General features: G+C 45.8%; 4 protein-coding genes and 1 long non-coding RNA gene across 6 annotated transcripts; all 5 read left to right on the forward strand.

Moving 5' to 3' along the window:
- Positions 319 to 2,016, forward strand: LOC8059368 (uncharacterized protein At1g28695). 2 transcript variants are annotated; one of them, XM_002456803.2, is made up of 3 exons: positions 319 to 734; positions 864 to 1,250; positions 1,391 to 2,016. In XM_002456803.2, the coding sequence occupies exons 1-3, from the start codon at positions 507 to 509 to the stop codon at positions 1,874 to 1,876; spliced, it is 1,101 nt and encodes a 366-aa protein (XP_002456848.1). In that variant the 5' UTR covers positions 319 to 506; the 3' UTR covers positions 1,877 to 2,016. The 2 variants fall into 2 exon arrangements, with proteins under 2 accessions (XP_002456848.1, XP_021313226.1); XM_021457551.1 differs by having other exon boundaries at positions 867 to 1,250.
- On the forward strand, positions 5,110 to 6,235 carry LOC8079796 (uncharacterized protein At4g15970). Its single transcript, XM_002456804.2, has 2 exons — positions 5,110 to 5,582; positions 5,681 to 6,235. The coding sequence occupies exons 1-2, from the start codon at positions 5,187 to 5,189 to the stop codon at positions 6,185 to 6,187; spliced, it is 903 nt and encodes a 300-aa protein (XP_002456849.1). The 5' UTR covers positions 5,110 to 5,186; the 3' UTR covers positions 6,188 to 6,235.
- Positions 7,386 to 9,745, forward strand: LOC110433335. Its single transcript, XR_002450728.1, has 4 exons — positions 7,386 to 7,509; positions 7,807 to 8,628; positions 8,703 to 9,144; positions 9,261 to 9,745. It is a non-coding gene; the product is annotated as an uncharacterized LOC110433335 (long non-coding RNA).
- LOC8079797 (uncharacterized protein At4g15970) lies at positions 11,729 to 13,930 on the forward strand. Its single transcript, XM_002456805.2, has 3 exons — positions 11,729 to 12,510; positions 12,594 to 12,956; positions 13,072 to 13,930. Exons 1-3 carry the CDS (start codon positions 12,319 to 12,321, stop codon positions 13,582 to 13,584), a joined length of 1,068 nt encoding a protein of 355 aa, XP_002456850.1. The 5' UTR covers positions 11,729 to 12,318; the 3' UTR covers positions 13,585 to 13,930.
- Positions 15,909 to 17,682, forward strand: LOC8079798 (uncharacterized protein At4g15970). The gene is made up of 3 exons (XM_002456806.2): positions 15,909 to 16,457; positions 16,558 to 16,929; positions 17,046 to 17,682. Exons 1-3 carry the CDS (start codon positions 16,287 to 16,289, stop codon positions 17,547 to 17,549), a joined length of 1,047 nt encoding a protein of 348 aa, XP_002456851.1. The 5' UTR covers positions 15,909 to 16,286; the 3' UTR covers positions 17,550 to 17,682.

Here is a 21,786-nt window from a genome sequence, read left to right on the forward strand (position 1 = left end):
TGTAAAATGTGAATAATATCAATTTTGTTTGTATTTGACAAATATTGTCCAATCATGAACTAACTAGGCTTAAAAGATTCGTCTCGTCAATTTCGACCAAATTGTGTAATTAGTTTTTATTTTCGTTTATATTTAATACTTCATGTATACGTCTAAAGATTCGATGTGACAGAGAATCTGAAAAAAAAAATTGCAAAATTTTTTGGAAACTAAACCAGGCCTAGGTGTAGGTGTAGCACGCCAGAACCGGTCTCGTCGTCGTCGGCTAATGTCACCTCCTTTGACAGGATCATCAACACCCTAGTACACCAAACTGTCAGGTTTCTCTTACATTTTGGATTTTTAAAAGGAAACTGAAAACGAACCAAAGAGTTAAGTATAGACCTGCACGCAGTTCCCCCTCTACGACACGACACTCCTCCTCGATCGCCTTGTTTCTCTGTTCTTGGCTTCTGGCCTGCAGGCGATCGACCGACGTTGTTGGTAGCAGGCAGCGGTGTTCCGAGATGGGCAGCCAGCAGAACGTGCTTCACCAGCTCGTGTCCTTCATCCTCGGGGCGTCCGCCGCCGCCGTCCTGCTCTTCTTCCTGACGACGGCGACGACCGGAGCGCGGTTCACCGGGATATCGACCTGGGCCAATGGAACCACGGGCTTCGACGATGCCCCCTTCCAGGAGGAGGCTCCTGCTACCACGGCAAGAGTACCTGCTGCTCCTGCCCACGCCGATGCAAAGGTGAATTCTTCAACAAATCACATCCCGGTTGCAAAATTCCAATCGCCATGCTGCAGTCTCTGCTCGATTTCGGTTTCTTGACATCGTCTCTGTTGTTTTGTTCCCTGTCCGGCTCGATCATGCACGCAGCAGCAGGGCACGGCGGCGGCGGAGCAGGAGGACGAGCTGGAGCGGCTGCTGCGCGCGGTGGCGGACGAGGACCGGACGGTGATCATGACGTCGGTGAACGAGGCGTGGGCGGCGCAGGACTCGCTGCTGGACCTGTTCCTGGAGAGCTTCCGCAGCGGCGAGCGGATCGCGCACTTCGTGGACCACCTCCTGGTGGTGGCCCTCGACGGCGGCGCGCTGGAGCACTGCCGCGCCGTGCACCCGCACTGCTACCTCCTCCCCGCCGCCGCCGCGCGCAACCTCTCCGGCGAGAAGGTGTTCATGAGCAAGGACTACATTGACCTGGTCTGGAGCAAGGTCCGGCTTCAGCAGAGGATCCTCGAGCTCGGCTACAACTTCCTCTTCACGGTACGTACGCACGCACGCACGAAGCAGTTTGACTTGGAATAGTTCCATCCAGAGAAAGCGAAACTGAACTGTTAGTCGGCATGTTTTACAAAAGGAACCACCCTTCTTCTGATATTACCATTTGTCACGACGGCATGCAGGACGTGGACATTCTGTGGTTCAGGAACCCGTTCGAGCGGATGTCGGTGGCGGCGCACATGGTGACCTCGTCGGACTTCTACTTCGGCGACCCGTACAGCCCGATGAACCTGCCCAACACGGGGTTCCTGTACGCCAAGTCGAGCCGGCGCACGGTGGGCGCGTTCGAGGCGTGGCACGGCGCGCGGGAGGCGTTCCCGGGGAAGCACGAGCAGCAGGTGCTGAACGAGATCAAGGTGGAGCTGGTGGCCACGCGCGGCCTGCGCATCCAGTTCCTGGACACGGAGCACAACGCCGGCTTCTGCAACAACACCCGCAACTTCAACACGCTCTACACCATGCACGCCAACTGCTGCGTCGGCCTGGGCGCCAAGCTGCACGACCTCGGCAACCTGCTGCAGGAGTGGCGGGCGTACCGGCAGATGGACGAGGAGGAACGCGTGCGGGGGCCCGTGCGCTGGAAGGTGCCCGGCATATGCATCCACTGATTGTGATTGCTGTGATGGAGGGGCCACCCGGCGCGGTCGGGGAGTGTGCATAAGTTTGTTGTGATTTCTTTTTTTAGGGAAGTTTATTGTGATTTCTACTTGTACAAATCAGGAGGATGAAAAAACTAAGAGTGTAACAACTACACTGTTCACTTGTTCTTTGCCCGAGGATATACGTGTTTAGTAAAAGTGATTGTGAACTCTAGAGAGTTTCACAGCTACATCAGCTGACTTTTTTTTTCTCGTCTGTAGCCACCCTTTAGATCGATAAGGTGGCTGACCAATCACACCGCCCCCTCTCCACTGCTCGAGCGTAGTGCGAAGCTAGGATCTAGAATTAAGGGGGCAAATGTCAATAGGTTAGGTCATTTATCCTTTGGTTACATCGTAATTTAGCTAGTTCATTAAAAATTAGAAAAGTACTAAAGTTAGAGGGATCGCCCCCCTCCAGCCCTGTCTTTGCCACTGCTCAGGGAAACCTGCCTCGGCAGGGTGCACATGGCGTTGGACAAAGACGAGAGCAGCGGGGGATGACAATGCGTGAAGGGGGGGATGACATTTATAGAGAAGAAACAACTCTTGGATAGTGGTTTCTTTCATTTTAGGATCATGCATCAACTACCAACGTGACAATGCCCATGCATTACACGCGCAATATAATTTGGTTATAAGCATCTCCTCCACCAGATTGAGTAAACCAATCCTCTTTCTCTATGACCAATAATAAAGGGGACCCAAGCAAAAAATATGCTCCATCAAAAATTCTTTCCTAACTTTTTTCTCTATTTTTTGTCAAACCCTTGAGACCTCACCTTAATTCTTTAAATAAAGGGGAACAACCTATTTTTTTCTCGACCTATTTTCTTCCTCCTCCTTTCACGTATCGACATTGTGGGTCCACATGACTGAGTGTGCGAGCAAGCACGTGGGTTGTCGCATGGGCGAGCGCGCGGGCTGCTGCTCCACCATTTGCGGTGCTGGGGAAGCGAGCACACAGGCCACCGCGCTGCCGAGCCCATGCACTGGGAGAGGGGGGGGGAGAAGAGATAAAAGGATGCACTGGGAAAGGGGGGAAGAGAAGAGAGAAAAGGAGAGGTTGTTTGCCATTGACATATAGATCTCATGTAAATAGAGGGGATGCATTTTTCTCAATCTGTCGCAGAAACCCTTTTCCTATATATCTTGCAATTTCGTTATCTCAGTCTCCTATAGGAGATTTTAAGGAAAATAGTAGTTGGTGGAGATGCTCTTATGATAGTTTCGATTAACTAACGTATTTGTATTTCAAAACAATTTGCAATTGGTTTGTAGTTTTATGTGACCATAGTAGCTCTACCTTTTTCAATTCACCGACGCTCTCTTAAATCCCTAAGGATTCGTCTAGTCAACCCCTTCCCATAGGGGGATAGAGATCAAACTGAATAAATTATTCCCTTGTCCCTAGTCTTACTCAATCTCCTCCAAACCGAACAAACTTTAAAGGTTGTTGTTTGTAGATCGAAGATGATCTTAATAGTAGCTATTTGCTCGTGGAAGAAATATTATTAGTTTTTTAATTAAGAGTTTGTTCGGTTAGCCTGGAATGAGCCTAGGAACCGTTCCGATTTGATCAAATTTATACAAATTAGCAAACAAGTCCGGCTGGGATCCTTTCGAGAGAATGGTTCCCAGGGAACCAAACGAGGCCTAAAACATGCTCAAACTTACTGGATTTCTTCTGTATATTTCTTTACTGTGTAAAGAGTTGAGCGTCTACGTCTACTACGGTACTTATCAACGACAGTAGTTGTCAGTCGCTGTATGGATCATCTGCATGACTGCATTGAAAAATATTACTCCCTCTCGCCACAAGAACAATATCATTTAGGACAAGATTTAGTCGAATCTAAAAAAACTACAAACATCAATTGCTTTTCAATTTTATAGTTCGGAGACATGCATGATATATTTGCAGATTTGTATTGAAAAACGCTTGCAGAATCTCATAAATTTAGAGGGTTTCAAAAATGCATTGTAGAACTGGAGGTTTAACGATCATATAAAAACCAAAAACTTTTCAAGATTTCCGTCACATCAAATCTTACGGCACATGCATGAAGCATTAAATATAGATAAAAACAAAAACTAATTACACTGTAAATCGTGATACGATTCTTTTAAGCCTAGTTACTCCATAATTGGATAATGTTTGTCAAATGAAAACGAAAGTGCTATAGTGTCAAAATTCAAAAAAAAATAATCTAAACAAGGCCATACATTAAAGACGTCAAATATATCTACTAGACTACTACGTGCTTTTATAACTGGAGGTAGTAGATCTATATATCTAGCTAGAAGATAGATGCATGCTGCCACCTAAGTAAACCCGGCCTGCCATATTTATTTGTTGTATATTATACATAAAAAATCCTCTTATAAATATATACCCTCAGATTCAGTCTTATATCCTTCGTTCACTTCAAAACTCATTTCACCTCTCCACTTCCTCTCTCAAACAAGGTCATGGAGCCCAACAAGGGTTATCTCCGTCGTATTGCGTTCTTTATCTTTGAGATGTGGCTTGCAACCATCTTTGCTCTCCTCATCTTATTTGCGCTCGCAAGCATCGGCAGGTCGTTGGACATGCTGGAGAAGAGCTACTACACTGAGATCGGAGTAGCTTCTCCGGAAGATAGAATCAAATCTCAAGATTTTGCTGAGGTGAAATTTGTGTTGACATTTATTTAAATTCCCGGCAGTATTTTTCTTTCATTCTTCCGATGACCGTAAGAAGGAAGGAATATGGCACTTGTATTTCTCAGATGGTTAAATCCAAACATCCAACTTTGCTAAATGCTTAGATCTATATATCTTAAACCATTGATAATATACTTCATCTTTCCCTAAATAAATAGATTCTAAGAGTTGCCTTAAGTAAATTTATTTTTTAAAATTCTGACTGTTTTTTTAGGAAAAAAGCTCATCAAGACTTATGACATCATACTAGTATCGTTAGATATAACATAGAATATATTTTCATAATGTGCACATTTCATGTCATAGATGTTGTTATAAGTTAGTCAAATTTAAGATAATTTGACTTGTACGGATTCTAAAAATTGTTTTATTCAGGGAAACAATTATTAATTTAGTAGTAGAGATGTGAATGAGACGGATATCACTGATATTATATTTGTTTTTATTTTTTTAATTCGAATACAGATTGTATCAGATATGTCGGATAGGGTATGAATTGTTGATATTGACATCATAAATATCTAATTTGAGTATTCTGAATGATTTTTGCTTCGTGTGAAAGCTGAATGCCAGAATGGCGAAACTGATGGACTGCATCCTTCCTCAGTATGAATTTGCAGATTTAGCCCAGGTGCTGCCCAAGGTGGCCACCGACGACAGGACGGTGATCATCACGTCGGTGAACGAAGCGTTCGCGCGTCCCAACTCACTGCTCGGCCTCTTCCGCGAGAGCTTCCAGGTCGGTGAAGGGATCGGCCACCTCCTGAACAACGTCCTCGTCGTCGCCGTCGACGCCAAGGCGTTCCGCTACTGCAAGGCCGTGCACCCACACTGCTACCTCCTGGAGGTGAAGACCATGAACCTCAGCTCCGCCAACAACTACATGACCGAGTCCTATATTGAGCTCGTCTGGACCAAGCTCTCCCTGCAGCAGCGCGTCCTCGAGCTCGGCTACAACTTCCTCTTCACGGTACGCATCGATCGTCACCAATGGTCGTCGAATAATCCGAAGTTTCCTCGTGATAATGGGCTGACGACGGCGGCGATCGTCCAAGATGTGCCGTGCAGGACGTGGACATCGTGTGGTTCCGCAACCCGTTCCGGCACATCAGCGCGTTCGCGGACATGACGACGTCGAGCGACGTGTTCTCCGGCGACGCCGACAGCCTGGACAACTGGCCCAACACGGGGTTCTTCTACATGAAGGCGACCAGCCGGACGGTGGAGATGCTGCGGCGGTGGCGCGCGGCGCGGGCGCGGTTCCCGCCGAACCACGAGCAGGCCATCTTCAACGAGATCAAGCACGAGCTCGCCCGGGACCTAGGCGCGCGCGTCCGGTTCCTCGATACGGCGCGCTTCGGCGGCTTTTGCCGGATCTTCCACACCGACATGGCTGCGGCGTGCACCATGCACGCCAACTGCTGCTTCGGGCTCGCTAACAAGCTGCACGACCTCAGGGACGTGCTCGGCCAGTGGAAGAACTACACGGGCCTGACGCCGCAGGAGAAGAAGAGCCAGAAGTTCACGTGGAAGGATCCGGCCAAGTGTGGGACTCCGGACAAAAGGGACACATGATGAATACGAGAAATGCACTATATAACTACAACAGCAAGCGGGAATCAAGCGAACTAGATCAGTTGGTTATGCTGTTATGTTAAAATCTATCCAGTCGAGTTTAAGTTTTCGAATGTTTGTATTTTTTTTTTGAATTTAGATTTTATCAGCATTATTCTTTTTTTTTAAGAAAATGTATTTGGTTCCTTGCGAACGTCCTGACTAGGCTTCGTGCGTGTAGATGCATCTGAATGTTTGGATGCCTGGGTGAAGGTCTGGGCTTGTTCCTCAGCGTGCAGAAGCAGCCATCGCCTGACACTTAGAAAACAAGAATTAAATGATATTAGCAAATAATTAGCATATTTTGCAGTACCGGTTTGTTGCAAAAATAAATTGAGGCTTAGAAAATAAGTATTGTAAAGTCTAAGCAAAGTAAATATTATTTTTGTTCTTGTCTTTTCATTTTAATTTTAATACGAATTACCAAATATCTTAGTCAATCAATTAAACACTCAAATTCAGTAAACACGAACAACTATTGCATATTCAGTCTTGATGCCTACTTGCTGGCTGTAAGATTTCTTGTAGCCTTCTTACAGCCCACTCATACAACAATGAGCTATTCACTATTAATATATGTCCCACTTGTCTCTCTCACAGAGTTTCTTGGTTCCTGTGCCTAAGCTGGCTGTAAGGTTACAGCCTGCTTCTCCTCTCTCTCCTCCATTCTCTCCTCCACCTAAGCATTTAGCCAGCTTACAGCCCACTATAATACTTGCTTTTAGGCCCTGTTTAGTTCCCCACCCAAAATTTTTTCATCCATCACATCGAATCTTTGAACACATGTATGGAACATTAAATATAGATAAAAAATAAACTAATTACACAGTTTAGTTGAAAATCGCGAGACGTATCTTTTAAGCCTAGTTAGTCCATGATTAGCTTTAAGTGCTACAGTAACCTACATGTGCTAATGATAGATTAATTATGCTTAATAGATTTGTCTTGCAGTTTCCAGACGAACTATGTAATTTGTTTTTTTATTAGTTTCTAAAACCTCTCCCGACATCCTTCCGATATATCTGACATCCAAAAAATTTTCATCACCAATCTCAACGGGCCCTTAGCCGTCGGCGGTGGCTTGCGAGTTTCCGACCGCTGTCGGCAGCGGCGAGCAGGGAGCAGCAAATCAGGCATCTGCCCTCCGCGGAGCGACAGTAAAAACTTCACGATGTCAGCTGTATTTTGTTGTCGCTGTAATGCTGCTCTACTCAGTTCTGATTTCGCCTGCACCGGGCACCGCGGCGAACCTTCCAGCGGGTCTGGACGCCGACCTCAGCCAGGTTTTCCTCTCTAGCCTTCCATTTTTTTTCCCGAGCTAGTCTGGCTGGCGTAGTTCTGGATCTGCAGGCCGCCGGTTGCCCTTGGTCAATAAATTTTAATCCTTTTTTTCTTTATTTATTATGGGAGGATGCACTAGGAAGACCCCACAAATTCCAATCTGTTTAAAGTTCATATATACTCAAATCCGATCAGGATACGATTTTTTCCCTCTATATATGTTTTCCCTGTTATAGTTCCCTTGTCGCATGTTAGAATCGGGCGCTCATAGCTGATTATATATTCATCTAAATACACAGGGGCAGAGCAGATTGAATTCGATTAGCACAAACAGTGGACCCGTATGATCCACACGCAACCCAAACGGATCCGTCGGACGGCGGCGGTGCCAGATTTCGCCGGCAGTAGCAGCCACATCCCTAATGACATAATCTTCTTCCAAATTCTCATACTGCTTCCTGTCAAGTGCCTTGTGCGCCTCCACTCCGTTTGCAAGAGTTGGCGCGCCGCTATACTCAGCACTCATTTTATCCACTGCCACCTGGAGCATTCCAGGACTAGATTGTCAATGGTTGTCATGCCCCGAAGGTACGAGGTGTACCATAAGAAGTTTGGCCTTCTTGGTGTCAATTTCTACAGTTCCCAGCCTGGGCAAAGCAAGGTTGCCAAGCTCATCCTACAGAAGAGGTGTCCAAGAGGGATCCCAGTGTTCAGCATGCCCCTGCATTGTGATGGAATCATTCTGATCCCTTGCACGACGGGACGGATATTTCTGTGTAACCCAACAACCAGAGAGTTTGTTGAATTGCCACGTGGAAGCTGTAATGTCGCCGGGGGGGCATAGGGTCGCCTTTGGTCGTGACCCTTGTACTGGCAAGTATAAGGTTGCTAGGCACTTCTTCCGCTCATACGCCGAAACCCCACAGGAAGATGGGGAAGGCACGATTCTAGAATACAGTGCTGGGCATGAGATCTTGACCATTGGTGCTGGAGTAGATGCATGGAAATGGAAGGCGACCATGGATCCACCTTATGCTATCAATGCCAGGACTCCAATTTGTCTTCCTGGGTTATTCTATTGGAGCGCTCTCCACTCCATCACGGGCCATGGCCATAACAAGGTCAGTTCACATGTTATCCTTCAGTTTAGTTTGCATGATGAAACATTCACCGTGCATCCCAACCCACCATGCAGGGTTTTCTAAGCAACAATGACACGTAGTGCGAGCTTGGTGGCAAGTTATGCTATGTCCACTCTTCCTCACCATGGAATGTGGACATTTGGTTGGCAGAGGATGGACCAAACCTTGCTTGGCTTGCCGTCTCCGCTTGCCCCTGCCAAGGCTGTTTACCGTTTTTGCTTGTGCTTCGGCTGATAGAGACAAGATATTTCTGTCCATTGATGCCAGTTACCTCTTGAAATGTGATCTACGTAATGGATCAGTTGAGAAAATAATCGACATGGCAGACTTGGTGTACGACAATCAGGATGGAACAAAATTCTGCACGGGTGTGCATTCTGTTGTACACTACATGGTTCCTTGTGTGGAATCACTTTTGCGTATTAGACCATGGTAATATTGAGCAAGCAGATATTGTATGGGATCAATAATAGCTGTAAGCTTAGATGCACCTTGGTGAGTTTGTAAGAACACTATTATTAATCTATGATTGACTTATGTTGATTCTTGTACCGACATTCCATTTCTTTGCATTCAGCATCATCTGATTATCATGTTTTTACTTGTGACAGCCCTTGTGGAGAAATGGTGAACCAAAAAGTAATGTTCATCACTTCATCTAATCCATTCTACTGTATGTGGGCTAATTTTCGGACACTTGGACCAAAAGGTAATGTTCATCTGATCCATTCTACTGTATGTGGGCTAATTTTCGGACACTATCCAGCAATGCAAGGTACGGTACCTGAATCTCAGTTTTTATGGCTCTGAGCCTGAACGACTTGGGATTGATCTGAACTGGAACCAGGAGGAGCCAAACGAGTTCCCCGTCCTGGCCCAGGAGCTGCCGGAGGTGGCCAGCATGCCCGGGCGGACGGTGTTCCTGACGTCGGTGAATGAGTCGTGGGCGCCGCCGATGATTATTATTGCTGGGCCCGTTTGGTATCAGAGAATGAGACTCCCTCGAAAGAATCCGATGGGAACGATTAGGCCTTGTTTAGTTTGCGAATTTTTTTGATTTCGACTACCCTAGCATTTTCATTTGTATTTTGATAATTATTATCCAACCATAAACTAACTAGGCTTAAAAATATATGATTAATTATTTTTTATCTATATTAATGTTCTATGTATGCGTTTAAAAATTCGATGTGATAAGAAATCTTGACATTTTTTGAGAACTAAACAAGGTCTTAGCTTAGTTTGTATAAGCAAGTAAACTAGATTGGTTTCTGGGCCTGGAATGAGCTAACCGAGCGAGCCCTTAGTGAAAACCTTATGCATGTATAATATGTCATAAATTATGGTAATGCTATCCACAGGTGTCCGACGCCCATCTTTCTTCTGGACGGACGTGGCTCGTGCTCATCCACTTACTCTCCTCGTCTTATCATCATCCATGTCATCCTCATCCTCTTGCCCCATGGGAGCGCTACCCGCTCTATATCGAGACGCTCACCACCAGACGTCGTCCCCGTGCTAGACTGCTCGTCGGCGCACGCCCTCCCGATGCTCGCGCAGTGCTGCCCCTGCCCTAACTGCTCCTTCCCCGGCCCCAATGTCCTCCTTATCGGTGGCTCCTTCCTGTACCTCGGCTCCCTCCTCCCTACTTAGCGACGCCCTTTCCCCTTTGGATTCCTGCAAATCCGGTGGCCATGGTGCTCCCTGATCTCTTCTCTTTTCCCCATGTTTTATTTATGTCATTCAATTGTTTTAGAAGCTTTTAGAGGTATGTTGCAGTAAATTATATCGATGTTGTGAAAGTAGATTGACGATGTTGCACTTTTTTTGTAATAATACTTTCCAAATTGTTTCGGTTGCTTTTAGTCTTACGTTGTAGCAGTTGGTCCATGTTGCAATTCATGGTGTTTTCAGCTACTTCAACCTAATGTTACAGTAGTTGTTTCATGTTGTTGCAATATTTTGTTCATAATGTTTCACCTATTTTAGCCTATTGTTGCAGTAGGTGTTCTGTGTTGTTGCACTTGTTTTTATTCTTGTTGTAATAATTTGGTCATGGTGTTTTAGCTATTTCAACCTAATATCGCAGTAGTTGTCCTGTGTTGTTGCACTTGTTTTTATTCAAGCTTTTTATGTTGTTTGGCCCGAGAGGGACGAGCCGAGTGGATGAGGCCTTGAGGTTCGCATTTTGGAAGTTAAACTACGGAGCAAGCAGCGGAAGTCCGTGCCCTACGCGTTTTATGGCAAGGTCATTGGGAGGGGCTCTGTTTCCACGATGCAATTCGTTTGCTTGGGAGGTGGCACTCTGTCACGGCACACAACGCTATGGGCAGGTCATGCCTTGCGGAAGGGTTGATGGGGGAAGGCGTTGCTGCCGCAACCGTGCCACACGACATAGATGATAGACAGGAGGTGGTGCTTCGGGGAGGGGGGGGGGGCATGCGAACTAGGAAGGGGTGTTGCGAGGTGCGTGCTGGAGGAGTGCGGACTGGGAAAGCGGATGAGGTGGGTCGAGCTCTTTTGAGGGGCGTCCGCATGCTAGTGCCCGGATCGGATGTCCGGACGCTAGCAATTCCGCATAAATTACTGTAACAAAAATTTTGACATTTCAACTATGAGCGGCAAATGAAATTCGTCGTGGAAATAAACGTTTGTCTTCAAGTCTCTCTGCTGTGGGAGACTTGTTTGGATGCACCTAAAAACTCAAAACTTTACAAGATTCTCCGTCACATCGAATCTTCGGCATATGCATGGAACATTAAATATAGATAAAAAAGATAACTAATTGCACAGTTTAGCTGTAAATTATGAGACGAATTTTTTAAGCCTAGTTACTCCATGATTAGATAATATTTGTCAAATAAAAACGAAAGTGCTACAGTGTCAAAATTCAAAAAGTTTTTGGATCTAAACAAGGCCTAAGAGTAATCATCCTAGCAGCCTGTATTGTGTTGTAAGGCCTTGTTTAGATGCACCCAAAAACCCAAAACTTTACAAGATTCCCCATCACATCGAATCTTGTGGCACATGCATGCAACATTAAATATAAATAAAAAAGATAACTAATTGCACAGTTTATCTGTAAATCACGAGACGAATCTTTTAAACCTAGTTGCTCAATGATTGGTCAATGTTTGTCAAATAAAAATAAAAGTGCTACAGTATCAAAACCCAAAAAGTTTTTGAATCTAAACGAGGCCTAAGTCGATAAACGCGCACGTCGAATCCTGGAATTTTCTTCTTTGTACTGCAAACCATAATTCAGGGTAGTCCAAAGGTGAAGCTTTAGCTTGCAAATATTCTTCGAAACTACTGCCTGGATCATCGTCGACAAGTAGAGCCGGACTGTATGCCTGGATCGTTGAAACATCATAAGCAATCAGGCAACCTGCGCCTGCGCCGGCCAGTCTACTACGTACGTTTATTACACCTGGGGCACGAGGAAAAAACGCACATCCGTGTGGACGTACGCTGCTGGTTGCACTCGCGCGTCAAACCGTGGCGTGGCATGGCGGAGCACTCGTCTTATTGGTTTCCTTGACACATCAAGTCCACGTACGACACCTGACCAATGCAAAGCAAAGCCCGGCGTTTAATAAGTAGACACGTCCTTGGAACAGTAGCCGGAATGAAACAACGAGACAGCACACACACATACTAGCCCAGCAAATGGCCATGGGTCTGGGGTTTCGGATGAGCAAGGAGGCGGCGGGCAGCCACGCGGTGTCGTTCTTCCTCGGCGCGGCGCTGCCCACTGCCCTGCTCTTCTTCCTCGCGTCCGACCGCCTCGGCGAGGGCTTGTCCACCATCTCGCACAACTGGGGGAACGGGCCGTCGGGCGACGACGATGCAAATGATGAGGTAACGTGCACGTAAATGATGTATTCATGAGCCACATGCTGTTTGCTGCAGTCTTCTGCATATATATATATATGCCACCACAGGTCATGTTCAAGGGCCTAGCCGAGCTGCTACCGAGGGTTGCCATGGACGACAGGACGGTGATCATCACGTCGGTGAACGAGGCATGGGCGCAGCCGGGCTCCCTGCTGGACCTCTACCTTGACAGCTTCAAGAACGGCGAGGACACCGCGCACCTCCTCGACCACCTCCTCGTGGTCGCCCTCGACGCCCGCGGGTTCCACCGCTGCCAGGCCGTGCACCCCTACTGCTACCTCCTCAACGCCACGTCCGTGGACATGAGCTCCGCCAAGCCGTTCATGAGCCCGGACTACCTGGAGCTCGTCTGGACCAAGCTCGTCTTCCAGCAGCGCGTGCTGGAGCTCGGCTACAATTTCCTCTTCACGGCAAGATGATCATGCATTCTTCCGGCCACCAAGACTCGCAATTTCTTCGATATCTTTAACCAATTAACAATCTTATTAATTTATGACTACACTGACGACACTAATTAATCTGCAGGACTGCGACATGGTATGGTTTCGCAACCCGTTCCGGCACTTCCCCGTGTATGCAGACATGAGCTGCTCGTCGGACGACTTCAAGCCGTCGCGGGCGCCGCTGGACAACCCGCTCAACACCGGCCTCTACTACATGAAGACGACGAACAGGACCATCGAGATGATGAAGTACTGGCGGGCGGCCAGGGAGAGGTTCCCGGGGCAGCACGACCAGGCGGTGTTCGTCAACATCAGGCACGAGCTCGTCGGCAAGCTGCAGGTCAGGATCGAGCCGCTGGACACGGTGTACTATGGAGGGATCTGCGAGTACCACGACGACCCGGAGAAGGTCTGCACCATCCACGCCGACTGCTGCGTTGGGCTGGACACCAAGGTGCACGATCTCATGGCTTTTGCCGCGGACTGGAAGAACTACACGAGCCTGACGCCGGAGGCGAGGCAGAAGGGCAAGGGTGCTTTCAAGTGGACGTACCCGACTAGGTGCCGGGATTCCATAGGTTGGCGTAAGCCTTGATGAGGGAGCGCAATCTCAAGTGGGTAACATGAGCCATTATATAATATATCTTTTAAAACACAATACAGACACTCAGAAATATGCACGTGTATATACTAGGCAATATGGCCCAGGCGCGGTAGTAAGAAGCACAGCCCAGTCATCACCTAGCTCGACGTGCTGGCACCGTCCGGTCATAGTGTCGTGCTTGGGCCGTCATGTCGGTCCATAGTACCGGCCTAGGCAAGGCACGGATAATGTGCTAGCATAATGTGGCCCGATAAACCCTAGCCATCGGATGCTTTCAGATGATTCTGTGGCCGTTAAGTTAGAGTATATATATAACACCAAACTCTAGCTCTTCTCACATATTCCTCCTAGTAGCCGTCATCTCTCGATCTCTCTTATCCTCCATGTCGCGCCTCATCCCTGTGTCCGACTCATCCCGTCTAGCTTGGCTTCTTCACCAATGCTCCTATCCTTCTTGTTCTCCCGTCTGCTCGATGACGCGGTAGCCTTCGTCGCCGCACGGCAACCTCGGCGCACCAGCGTGGACGAGCTGGGCAGTAACTCGAGATGCGCTCGCGGCTAGGGACGTGTCCTCGCGGCACTGGCGCTCGGCCGAGGCACGCGACAAGGGCGAGCTCGTGCGGCCATGGCAACGGGCCGGCACAAGCCCCACAGGCCATTGTGCGCCATAGGGCCGTGCCTGGGCCGATGTTGGCATAGCGCCACCATGCCCCATCATGTCGTGCCTCGCCGTGCCAGTGCCGTGTTTTGGCCATATGTACACGTGTATCCACACCTCTATACATACTACTACAGACAGCATTTCTAGTGACACCTACAAATGGTTCGTAGGGATGGCTTGCGGCTGCAGATAGTTTGTATATAGTTGTGGACTATATATAAAAAATTGGTCTATTGTCCATGGATTATAAATTGAAATTGTCAACCTACTAGGTTGGGCGGGTTCTCAATCTCAACTAAGCTAACCAATGCAGTGTCTGTTAGTACAAGTATTGGATATCAAGTGACAACAGCGGTCAAATGAACATATCTAATCGTTGGCAATGTGGTTAATTTTTTTTATATGACCATGTGACACGAGATATTAAACAAATTACTGCACTTTGTTTTTGTTTATTTCTTTTTGGTTCACTGCATTTCATTAATTTACACTACAATGTTGAACTAAGAGTAAAATACACTGGCGGCCCTTTAACTTGTCAGCCTGTGCCATTTTGGTGCATGAACTTGCAAACCTGAAAAATAACCCCTAAACTTGTCCGTCTGTGCCACTTTAGTCCATGAACTTGCAAACGCAAAACAGTGGCCCCTGAACTTGTCGGCCTGTGCCACTTTGGTCCATAAACGTGTAAAGGCTCTTTCAACGCGTCAACAAATATTTATTTATTTCATAACTAATTATTAATGAAATGCTAAATTCATGAAATGTTTTGTGTAGCCTCTTCATGTGTACTCTGTCTAGGAAAAATATGAAACCTAGAAAATGAATAATTTTTGCTTGTTTTAAAATTATCTCTTTTAATTAATAAATGCAACGAATTGATATATTATTTGATATATTTGACGCTACGAATAAAAATATATCAATTTTGTAAACTAAAAAAGAAGTGCTGACATCATCGCTGACGTCAGCACCATAAACGGTGCCATGGATGGCCTACCAGAGGCGGCCACGTGGCAGAACAGTGCCATGCAGCCGGTGTTATTTTCGTATTTGCATGTTTATGGACCAAAGTGGCACACGTCGACAAGTTCAGGGGGCACTTTTTCGTGTTTGCAAGTTCATGGACCAAAGTGGCACATGCTGACAAGTTTAGGGGCCTCTTTTTCGCGTTTGCAAGTTCATGGACCAAAGTGGCATAGGGCGACAAATTAAAGGGCCGCCGGTGTATTTTACTCTTGAACTAATTTGTCTCAGGGACTCAATTTACTTGTCCATCTTGGTTCTCTGCTGGAGCAAAAAAGGTTAATCTCACTAGCATTCTGATCCAAATCCTTCAATAATAACTTATCGCGCGCGGTTAATAATTAGCACATGCGTGCTTGTAAACTCGTACGTGTATTGCTTAAACTAATACTACTACTAGTAGTAGATTATATAGTATCAGACATCACGGCAGGTAGTGGTAGTTAAGTTCTCCCCTATATGACCCTATTAGCTAATAACCGCTGCGCGTTAGTCGTATATGATGACAAAAAAAGAAATATCCCAGCTTTTTGCTCCTATCCTTGTGACGACGATGGGAAAAAGATAATTAATTAAGGAGCTTTAATTTTCTTCGTTGGCAAAAAGTGGAAGTTTATTTATTCAGTTGGTGAGATGAACCATTGAACGACGATGAAGATCCAAAAACATATCCCAGCTTCAAGGTTAGAAATATTCTAACAGTACGAATTATTTGTTCCGTAGATGCTATGTACTATTACTGAGTCAAAGGAAAATTAAGACCCGGTAGTCTCGACCGATTCGTGCTTATTGGACCATCGCACAAAAGTTGACCTTTGGCCATGCGTCCGTGCGTAACCAAGATTTAGCAACGATTGATAGTAGGAGCAGCAACTAGCAGCATTTGATCTGGCCTTTTAGCTTATCATCGGCGACCGAGCAGAGGCTCGATCGCTAATAGGGGCAGAGATATATAGAACATGTACATGTGACTAGCGTTGTCGTACACAACAACGACCAATGCAACATGGGGTTTGGAGGCAAGGACAGCAGCCACCTGGTGTCCTTCCTCATCGGCGCGGCGCTGCCCACAGCCTTTCTCATCATCCTGGCGTCCGACCGGATCGGCGACGGCTTGAGCTGGGGAAGCAGTGGAACCTGGCAGGAGAGCGACAACACTACTACTCATGATCAAGAGGTGTGTATATATATGTTTGATATATAAATGCAATAGTCAGATGAATAATCCGGTGCATATATATTGATCAAGCGTGTATACATTTCATTCGAATTCGCAGGTGGGATTCGCAGGCCTAGCTGAGCTTCTCCCGAGAGTGGCCATGGAGGACAGGACGGTGATCCTCACGTTGGTGAACGAAGCATGGGCGCAGCCCGGCTCACTGCTGGACATCTACCGTGAGAGCTTCAAGAACGGCGAGGACATAGAGCATTTCCTCAACCACGTCCTGGTCATCGCCGTCGACGCCGGCGGGTTCAGCCGCTGCAAGGCAGTTCACCCTCACTGCTACCTCCTGGAGGTGAATAAGTCAACGGCGGCGAACCTGAGCTCGGCCAACAGGTTCATGACCAAGGAATTCCTGGAGCTGGTGTGGCTCAAGCTCTCTTTCCAGCAGCGCATCCTCGAGCTCGGCTACAGCTTCCTCTTCACGGCAAGATGATGATCTCCCAATACTCATTTGACCTAACCTAGCTACCATTTAATTTAATTAGCTTCGTTCTCATCAGCTTTGCTTTGGCCGGCCGCCGGTTGCTTGCTGCACTGCAGGACGCCGACATGATATGGCTTCGCAACCCGTTCCGCCACATCTCCGTCTACGCCGACATGAGCTTGTCGACGGACTACTTCAGGGACACGTTTGCTCCCCTGAGCAACACCCTCAACACGGGGCTCTACTACATGAGGTCGACGAACCGGAGCATCGAGGTGCTCAGGTACTGGCGGGCGGCGAGAGCAAGGTTCCCCGGCGGTAGCGAGCAGGGTGTGTTCAACGAGATCAAGCACGAGGTCGTCACCAAGCTGCAGGCGAGGATCGAGGCTGTCGAGACGGTGTATTTCAGCGGGTTCTGCGAGTACCACGGCGAGCTGAACAGAGTCTGTACCATGCACGCCAACTGCTGCATCGGGCTGGCGAACAAGGTGCTCGACCTCAGGGATGCTGCCGCGGATTGGAGGAACTACACGAGGCTGACGCCGGAGGAGAGGAAGAAGGGGAGTTTCAAGTGGACGCCCCCGGCTAGGTGCTGGAAGACAATAGGTTGGAACGTGTGAATTGTAAAAAAAAAAGTGGGGATTTTAAGAGGATATTTTGATCGCGCAAACTTGTAAGGCAAACAGTGATAAAAATGGCATTTTTGAGGGTCAGGCAAACCTAATATCACTAGGTTTTATAAGGAATTTTTTGGAGAACCCAAGGCTATATAGTTCCTTTATACTCTGGAGGACGACAGGATCTTCGATATTCCTCAGATTACACAGACTGAGAATGATGTTCTAATCACACCCTTTACCAAGCAAGAAGCGATTTTTGATATGGAACATAATAAAACACCTGATCTAGATGGTTTTCTAGCTAAATTGATCAGAAATTCTGGCATTTAGTTTGAAATTTGGGGTAATTACTCTTATCCCAAAAGTCCAAGAAGCCATCGTGATTCAACAATATCGGCTGATCTGCTTGCTCAATACAAGCCTCAAAATTTTCACAAAAGTTATAACTAATAGGCTAAATTCAGTAGGAGACCATTGTTATTAATCCAACTCAAACAACGTTTATGCGAGTACGAAACATTCTGGAGAGTGTTGTTGTCATCTTGCTTGAGACTTCATGATTTGCATCGAAAGAAACAGAATGTCGGTAATCCTCAAGATAGATTTTGAAAAGACGCATGATAAAGTTAAATGGCCCTTTTTCTTTCAGACACTACGAATAAAAGGGTTTTTGCCCAAGTGGATACATTGGGTTAAAACTTTCATTTTCGCTGGGAGTGTAGCAATTAATGTTAATGATGATGTTGGGCAATAGCTATTTTTATAAATAGAGCCAAACTAGATGGTCAGATTAGTGGAGTAGTGCCTAATGTCATCAATGGTGGATTATCTCTACAATATGCTCATCATACAATTCTTTTTATGGATAATGACCTTGAGAAAGCTCAAAACATGAAGATGTTGCTTTGTGCTTTTGAGCAAGTATCAAGTTTAAAAATTAATTTTCATAAGTGAATTGTTCTATTTCAAAAATGTCCAAGAATCAATACGTCAAACCATTTGGCTATAAGTCTAGAGATTTTCCAATTCGGTATTTGGGAAGTTTCCCAGGTTCACTACACAGTTGCAGGGCCTATATGCTAATGATGGAGCTCTAGACTTATAGCCAGGTTCACTACACAGTTTCTCGCCCAATTTTTGCAGGATAATGTTCTTACACGACTCCGCTCATCAATCTTACAGTTAGATACATAAAATGGGGCTTGTGTATATGTTGGAGGTTACCTCCATCATCTAGAAAAAAATCCAAATAACATAGTATATGTTTAGCTGTCTAGCTGATGACTGAAGCAGGATTACAGTTTATGAAGAGGTCAGAGAAATGGTGATCATGTTGTCCATTCTCCTTCCCAAAACTGCTAACTGTCGTGCTGTTTGATCACCCCAATGTTGCAGAGGGGGAAAAATGTTGCAGTTTCAGTGCAAAGCCGACAGGGTCTGCCAAAAACTTGTCTCGGTTTAAACGGAAGCGAAAGCGAAAATGGGCCGAGTTGGGGAACGCTTGTCATTGTCAAGCCCAAGCCTTTTTCTCATCAGTTTCTTTCAGAAAATGTCAATGGACGGATGACAACCTTCACTTTGCTGAGGTTTCTTGCACGGAGTGACCATCTTGCCTGACCTACTCCGTGCAAGATGAAGGTTGGCACGTGCATCGCACTTCAATTCGAGTAGCTGCACGTCAAAATCGCCAAGCATCTCTCTTGATGCTGATAGATCTCTATTTTTCTGTTCTTCCGTATAAATTCTAGGCATAGATAAATCTCTCTAACAACCCTGCAATTTCCGTATTATAGTCTCCGTTGCAGAAGTTTCATCCCAGCTATATAAGGCCAGTCTCAGTGCATGTTTTATGGGAATGTCATGCACATTAAATAAGGTGCCACATAAGCAAAAATTGCTGACTTGACATGATCATTAAATTAAACAGAGTTACCAAAACTATAAACTAGGTAACTGAGCCACAAAGTTTCATGGGGATGAAACTTCTCTCTCATCTGATAAAACTCCTTAATTTAATGACCTTGTCAAATCAGCAATTTTACTTATGTGGCACCCTATTTAATGTGCATGACACTCTCATGAAACATAAATTGAGACTGGCCTAAATCTCTACTATAATTGAAATCTTCTCTAGGCAATTCCCACCTGCAAGATCAACGACTCACAGCACATATCCTACAGATTTAACGGCCCAGATTAGAAGTATGATCACGACCTTACACACCCTCAGCCTCGCGTCAATTACTTGTGCGGCTCCGCCCTCTCGTCTCGTCTCCTCGCATCACCGAAAAAAAACAAAAGTCATTCTGCCTGACGATGCCGGTCTTCTTCGTTGTCGTTCCAGACTAGGGTTTGGGTGAATGGCATGACGGCTACACTGGTCACCTGGCCTAGGGCTGCTCGTGTTGTATACAACCGCCAGCTCGAGCGCATCTGCGCCCTTGGCCGCTTCCCCACCTCAACTGCGGCCATCGCCGCCACTCACCTCTTGGTCGTCCCTGTCATCGCGATGAAGAACGACGGCCCAAGCTATCCTCTGGCTATTCCTCTCTCTTGATCTGATCTGCAGTGGCCCAACTTTCTGTTCCTCGCTGACGACACAGGCGCTTGGTGTGAGGCAATGACGACAATTGGTGTCGATCATCCACTAGGTATGTCGCCCTTTTCCTTTCTTTGGTGCTGTGTCAAACCGACCAACCCAAGCTTTATGCATCCGGAACTGTCCCAGTAACTAGCATTGGTAATATATACATTTTTTATTTCTTGGCAAAAATTCCCATAGTGAATGGTGATTGATATGATGACTTTCGTTGTGTTCTGCTCTATTCTTTCAGAATGATCAGTGATCATCTATTGGGCTTAATTATCTGAAGTAGCTAAACACTACAGTACCTGCAGGGATTGGGTAGAGTAGGAAGGAGAAAATGCCGCCACAAATTGACAAACAGGTTACCAAGTTTGCATTTGTGTTTGTATTCTAGCTGTTTGCTTCATCTCTATCATCTAATTAACAATAAAGATGCACAGATCTTCACACATTAATTTCTGTGCATTTTGAAAATTCAATGTTAAACTTTATTTTCAATTATTTCATGTTTGCAAAAAGGGTTTAATCTAATGATTTGATTATTCAAAATGCCTTGATGATTCATTTGCTGCCTTAGTTACCCACCGTTAGGAAAGTTTTTTTTTGATAGACAATGGTTGAAGACAATAATGTCCCGATAGATGCATTGTACTGTAGGAAATTTCAGTCAGATAGCTTAGGGCCTCTTGTTTCAGTGAGGAAAGATGCATATAAAAATTAAAGAGCTGCTACGAAAGCTCTTTCTCTCCAGTAATATCTATTGGAGCTGACTTATTTGATAATATGTGACATCATTACTTTATGTTGTTTTGGATTCAATGTTTACGCCTGGTCACTAGACCAGTCTAGCACTTGGACCTGCAAAGGTAACCACCTGTTGTCGGATTTGTTACATTACCATTTGAAGATGACTTTAAGTTATCTTGTGGTTACCTCCATGAATTCCAATTTATGGAGTGGTTTTATATATCTTTTGCATATTTCTTTCATTTTAAACTTACCAACGCCACAAAATTGTGAGAGAACTCTATCTACTACTATTAAGAGTGAAAAGGTGCATATTTCTTTCATTTTAAACTTACCAACACCACAAAAATGTGAGAGAACTCTATCTACTACTATTAAGAGTGAAAAGGTCTACAATCTGTACATGATTGAATTTTTAAGTTTCCACACATTCTCAGTAGCTGATGGTGCACACGGGTGGGTTTGGATCAATGGAGAGGGCCTTTTCAGTTTCATGAACATCAACTTTCTGACCAGTGACATCAGTGGTGAGCTCTTTGTATTCTGTACCATGCATTGCCGTGTACACCATATTCTCTATCTAATTGGATCCCCCAAAAGATTGAGATCTTATGATAGAATCCTTTAATTGCTACAGTGATGCTTTGCACGGAGGGGAGGAAGACTGGAAGAGCATGTTGAAGCTGGCTGAAAGGATGGTGATGAGATTCCTTGGGTAGCTACAATTTTTGTACTTTCATGTTGAACATGTTTGCTCTCAAATTTGCAAGCACAGACAGGTGCTCTATTTAAAAGGAAGATTAATTTAAATCAATTGTGTTGGTTTTTATGGGGAATTTTTTCGTTGTCGTTGTTGTTGTTGTTGTAACATTAAAGATAAATATAATGAGCAAGAGATTTGTG

This window comes from Sorghum bicolor, chromosome 3 (assembly GCF_000003195.3).
Source record: "Sorghum bicolor cultivar BTx623 chromosome 3, Sorghum_bicolor_NCBIv3, whole genome shotgun sequence".
Lineage (NCBI taxonomy): Eukaryota > Viridiplantae > Streptophyta > Magnoliopsida > Poales > Poaceae > Sorghum > Sorghum bicolor.

Coding starts and splice junctions, on each gene's coding strand:
- LOC8059368 (XM_002456803.2), top strand. CDS start 507: ATGGGCAGCCAGCAGAACGTGCTTCACCAGCTCGTGTCCTTCATCCTC. Junction 735..863: donor CTGCCCACGCCGATGCAAAG/GTGAATTCTTCA, acceptor TCATGCACGCAG/CAGCAGGGCACGGCGGCGGC. Junction 1,251..1,390: donor GCTACAACTTCCTCTTCACG/GTACGTACGCAC, acceptor GACGGCATGCAG/GACGTGGACATTCTGTGGTT.
- LOC8079796 (XM_002456804.2), top strand. CDS start 5,187: ATGGCGAAACTGATGGACTGCATCCTTCCTCAGTATGAATTTGCAGAT. Junction 5,583..5,680: donor GCTACAACTTCCTCTTCACG/GTACGCATCGAT, acceptor TGTGCCGTGCAG/GACGTGGACATCGTGTGGTT.
- LOC8079797 (XM_002456805.2), top strand. CDS start 12,319: ATGGCCATGGGTCTGGGGTTTCGGATGAGCAAGGAGGCGGCGGGCAGC. Junction 12,511..12,593: donor ACGACGATGCAAATGATGAG/GTAACGTGCACG, acceptor ATGCCACCACAG/GTCATGTTCAAGGGCCTAGC. Junction 12,957..13,071: donor GCTACAATTTCCTCTTCACG/GCAAGATGATCA, acceptor ATTAATCTGCAG/GACTGCGACATGGTATGGTT.
- LOC8079798 (XM_002456806.2), top strand. CDS start 16,287: ATGGGGTTTGGAGGCAAGGACAGCAGCCACCTGGTGTCCTTCCTCATC. Junction 16,458..16,557: donor CTACTACTCATGATCAAGAG/GTGTGTATATAT, acceptor TCGAATTCGCAG/GTGGGATTCGCAGGCCTAGC. Junction 16,930..17,045: donor GCTACAGCTTCCTCTTCACG/GCAAGATGATGA, acceptor GCTGCACTGCAG/GACGCCGACATGATATGGCT.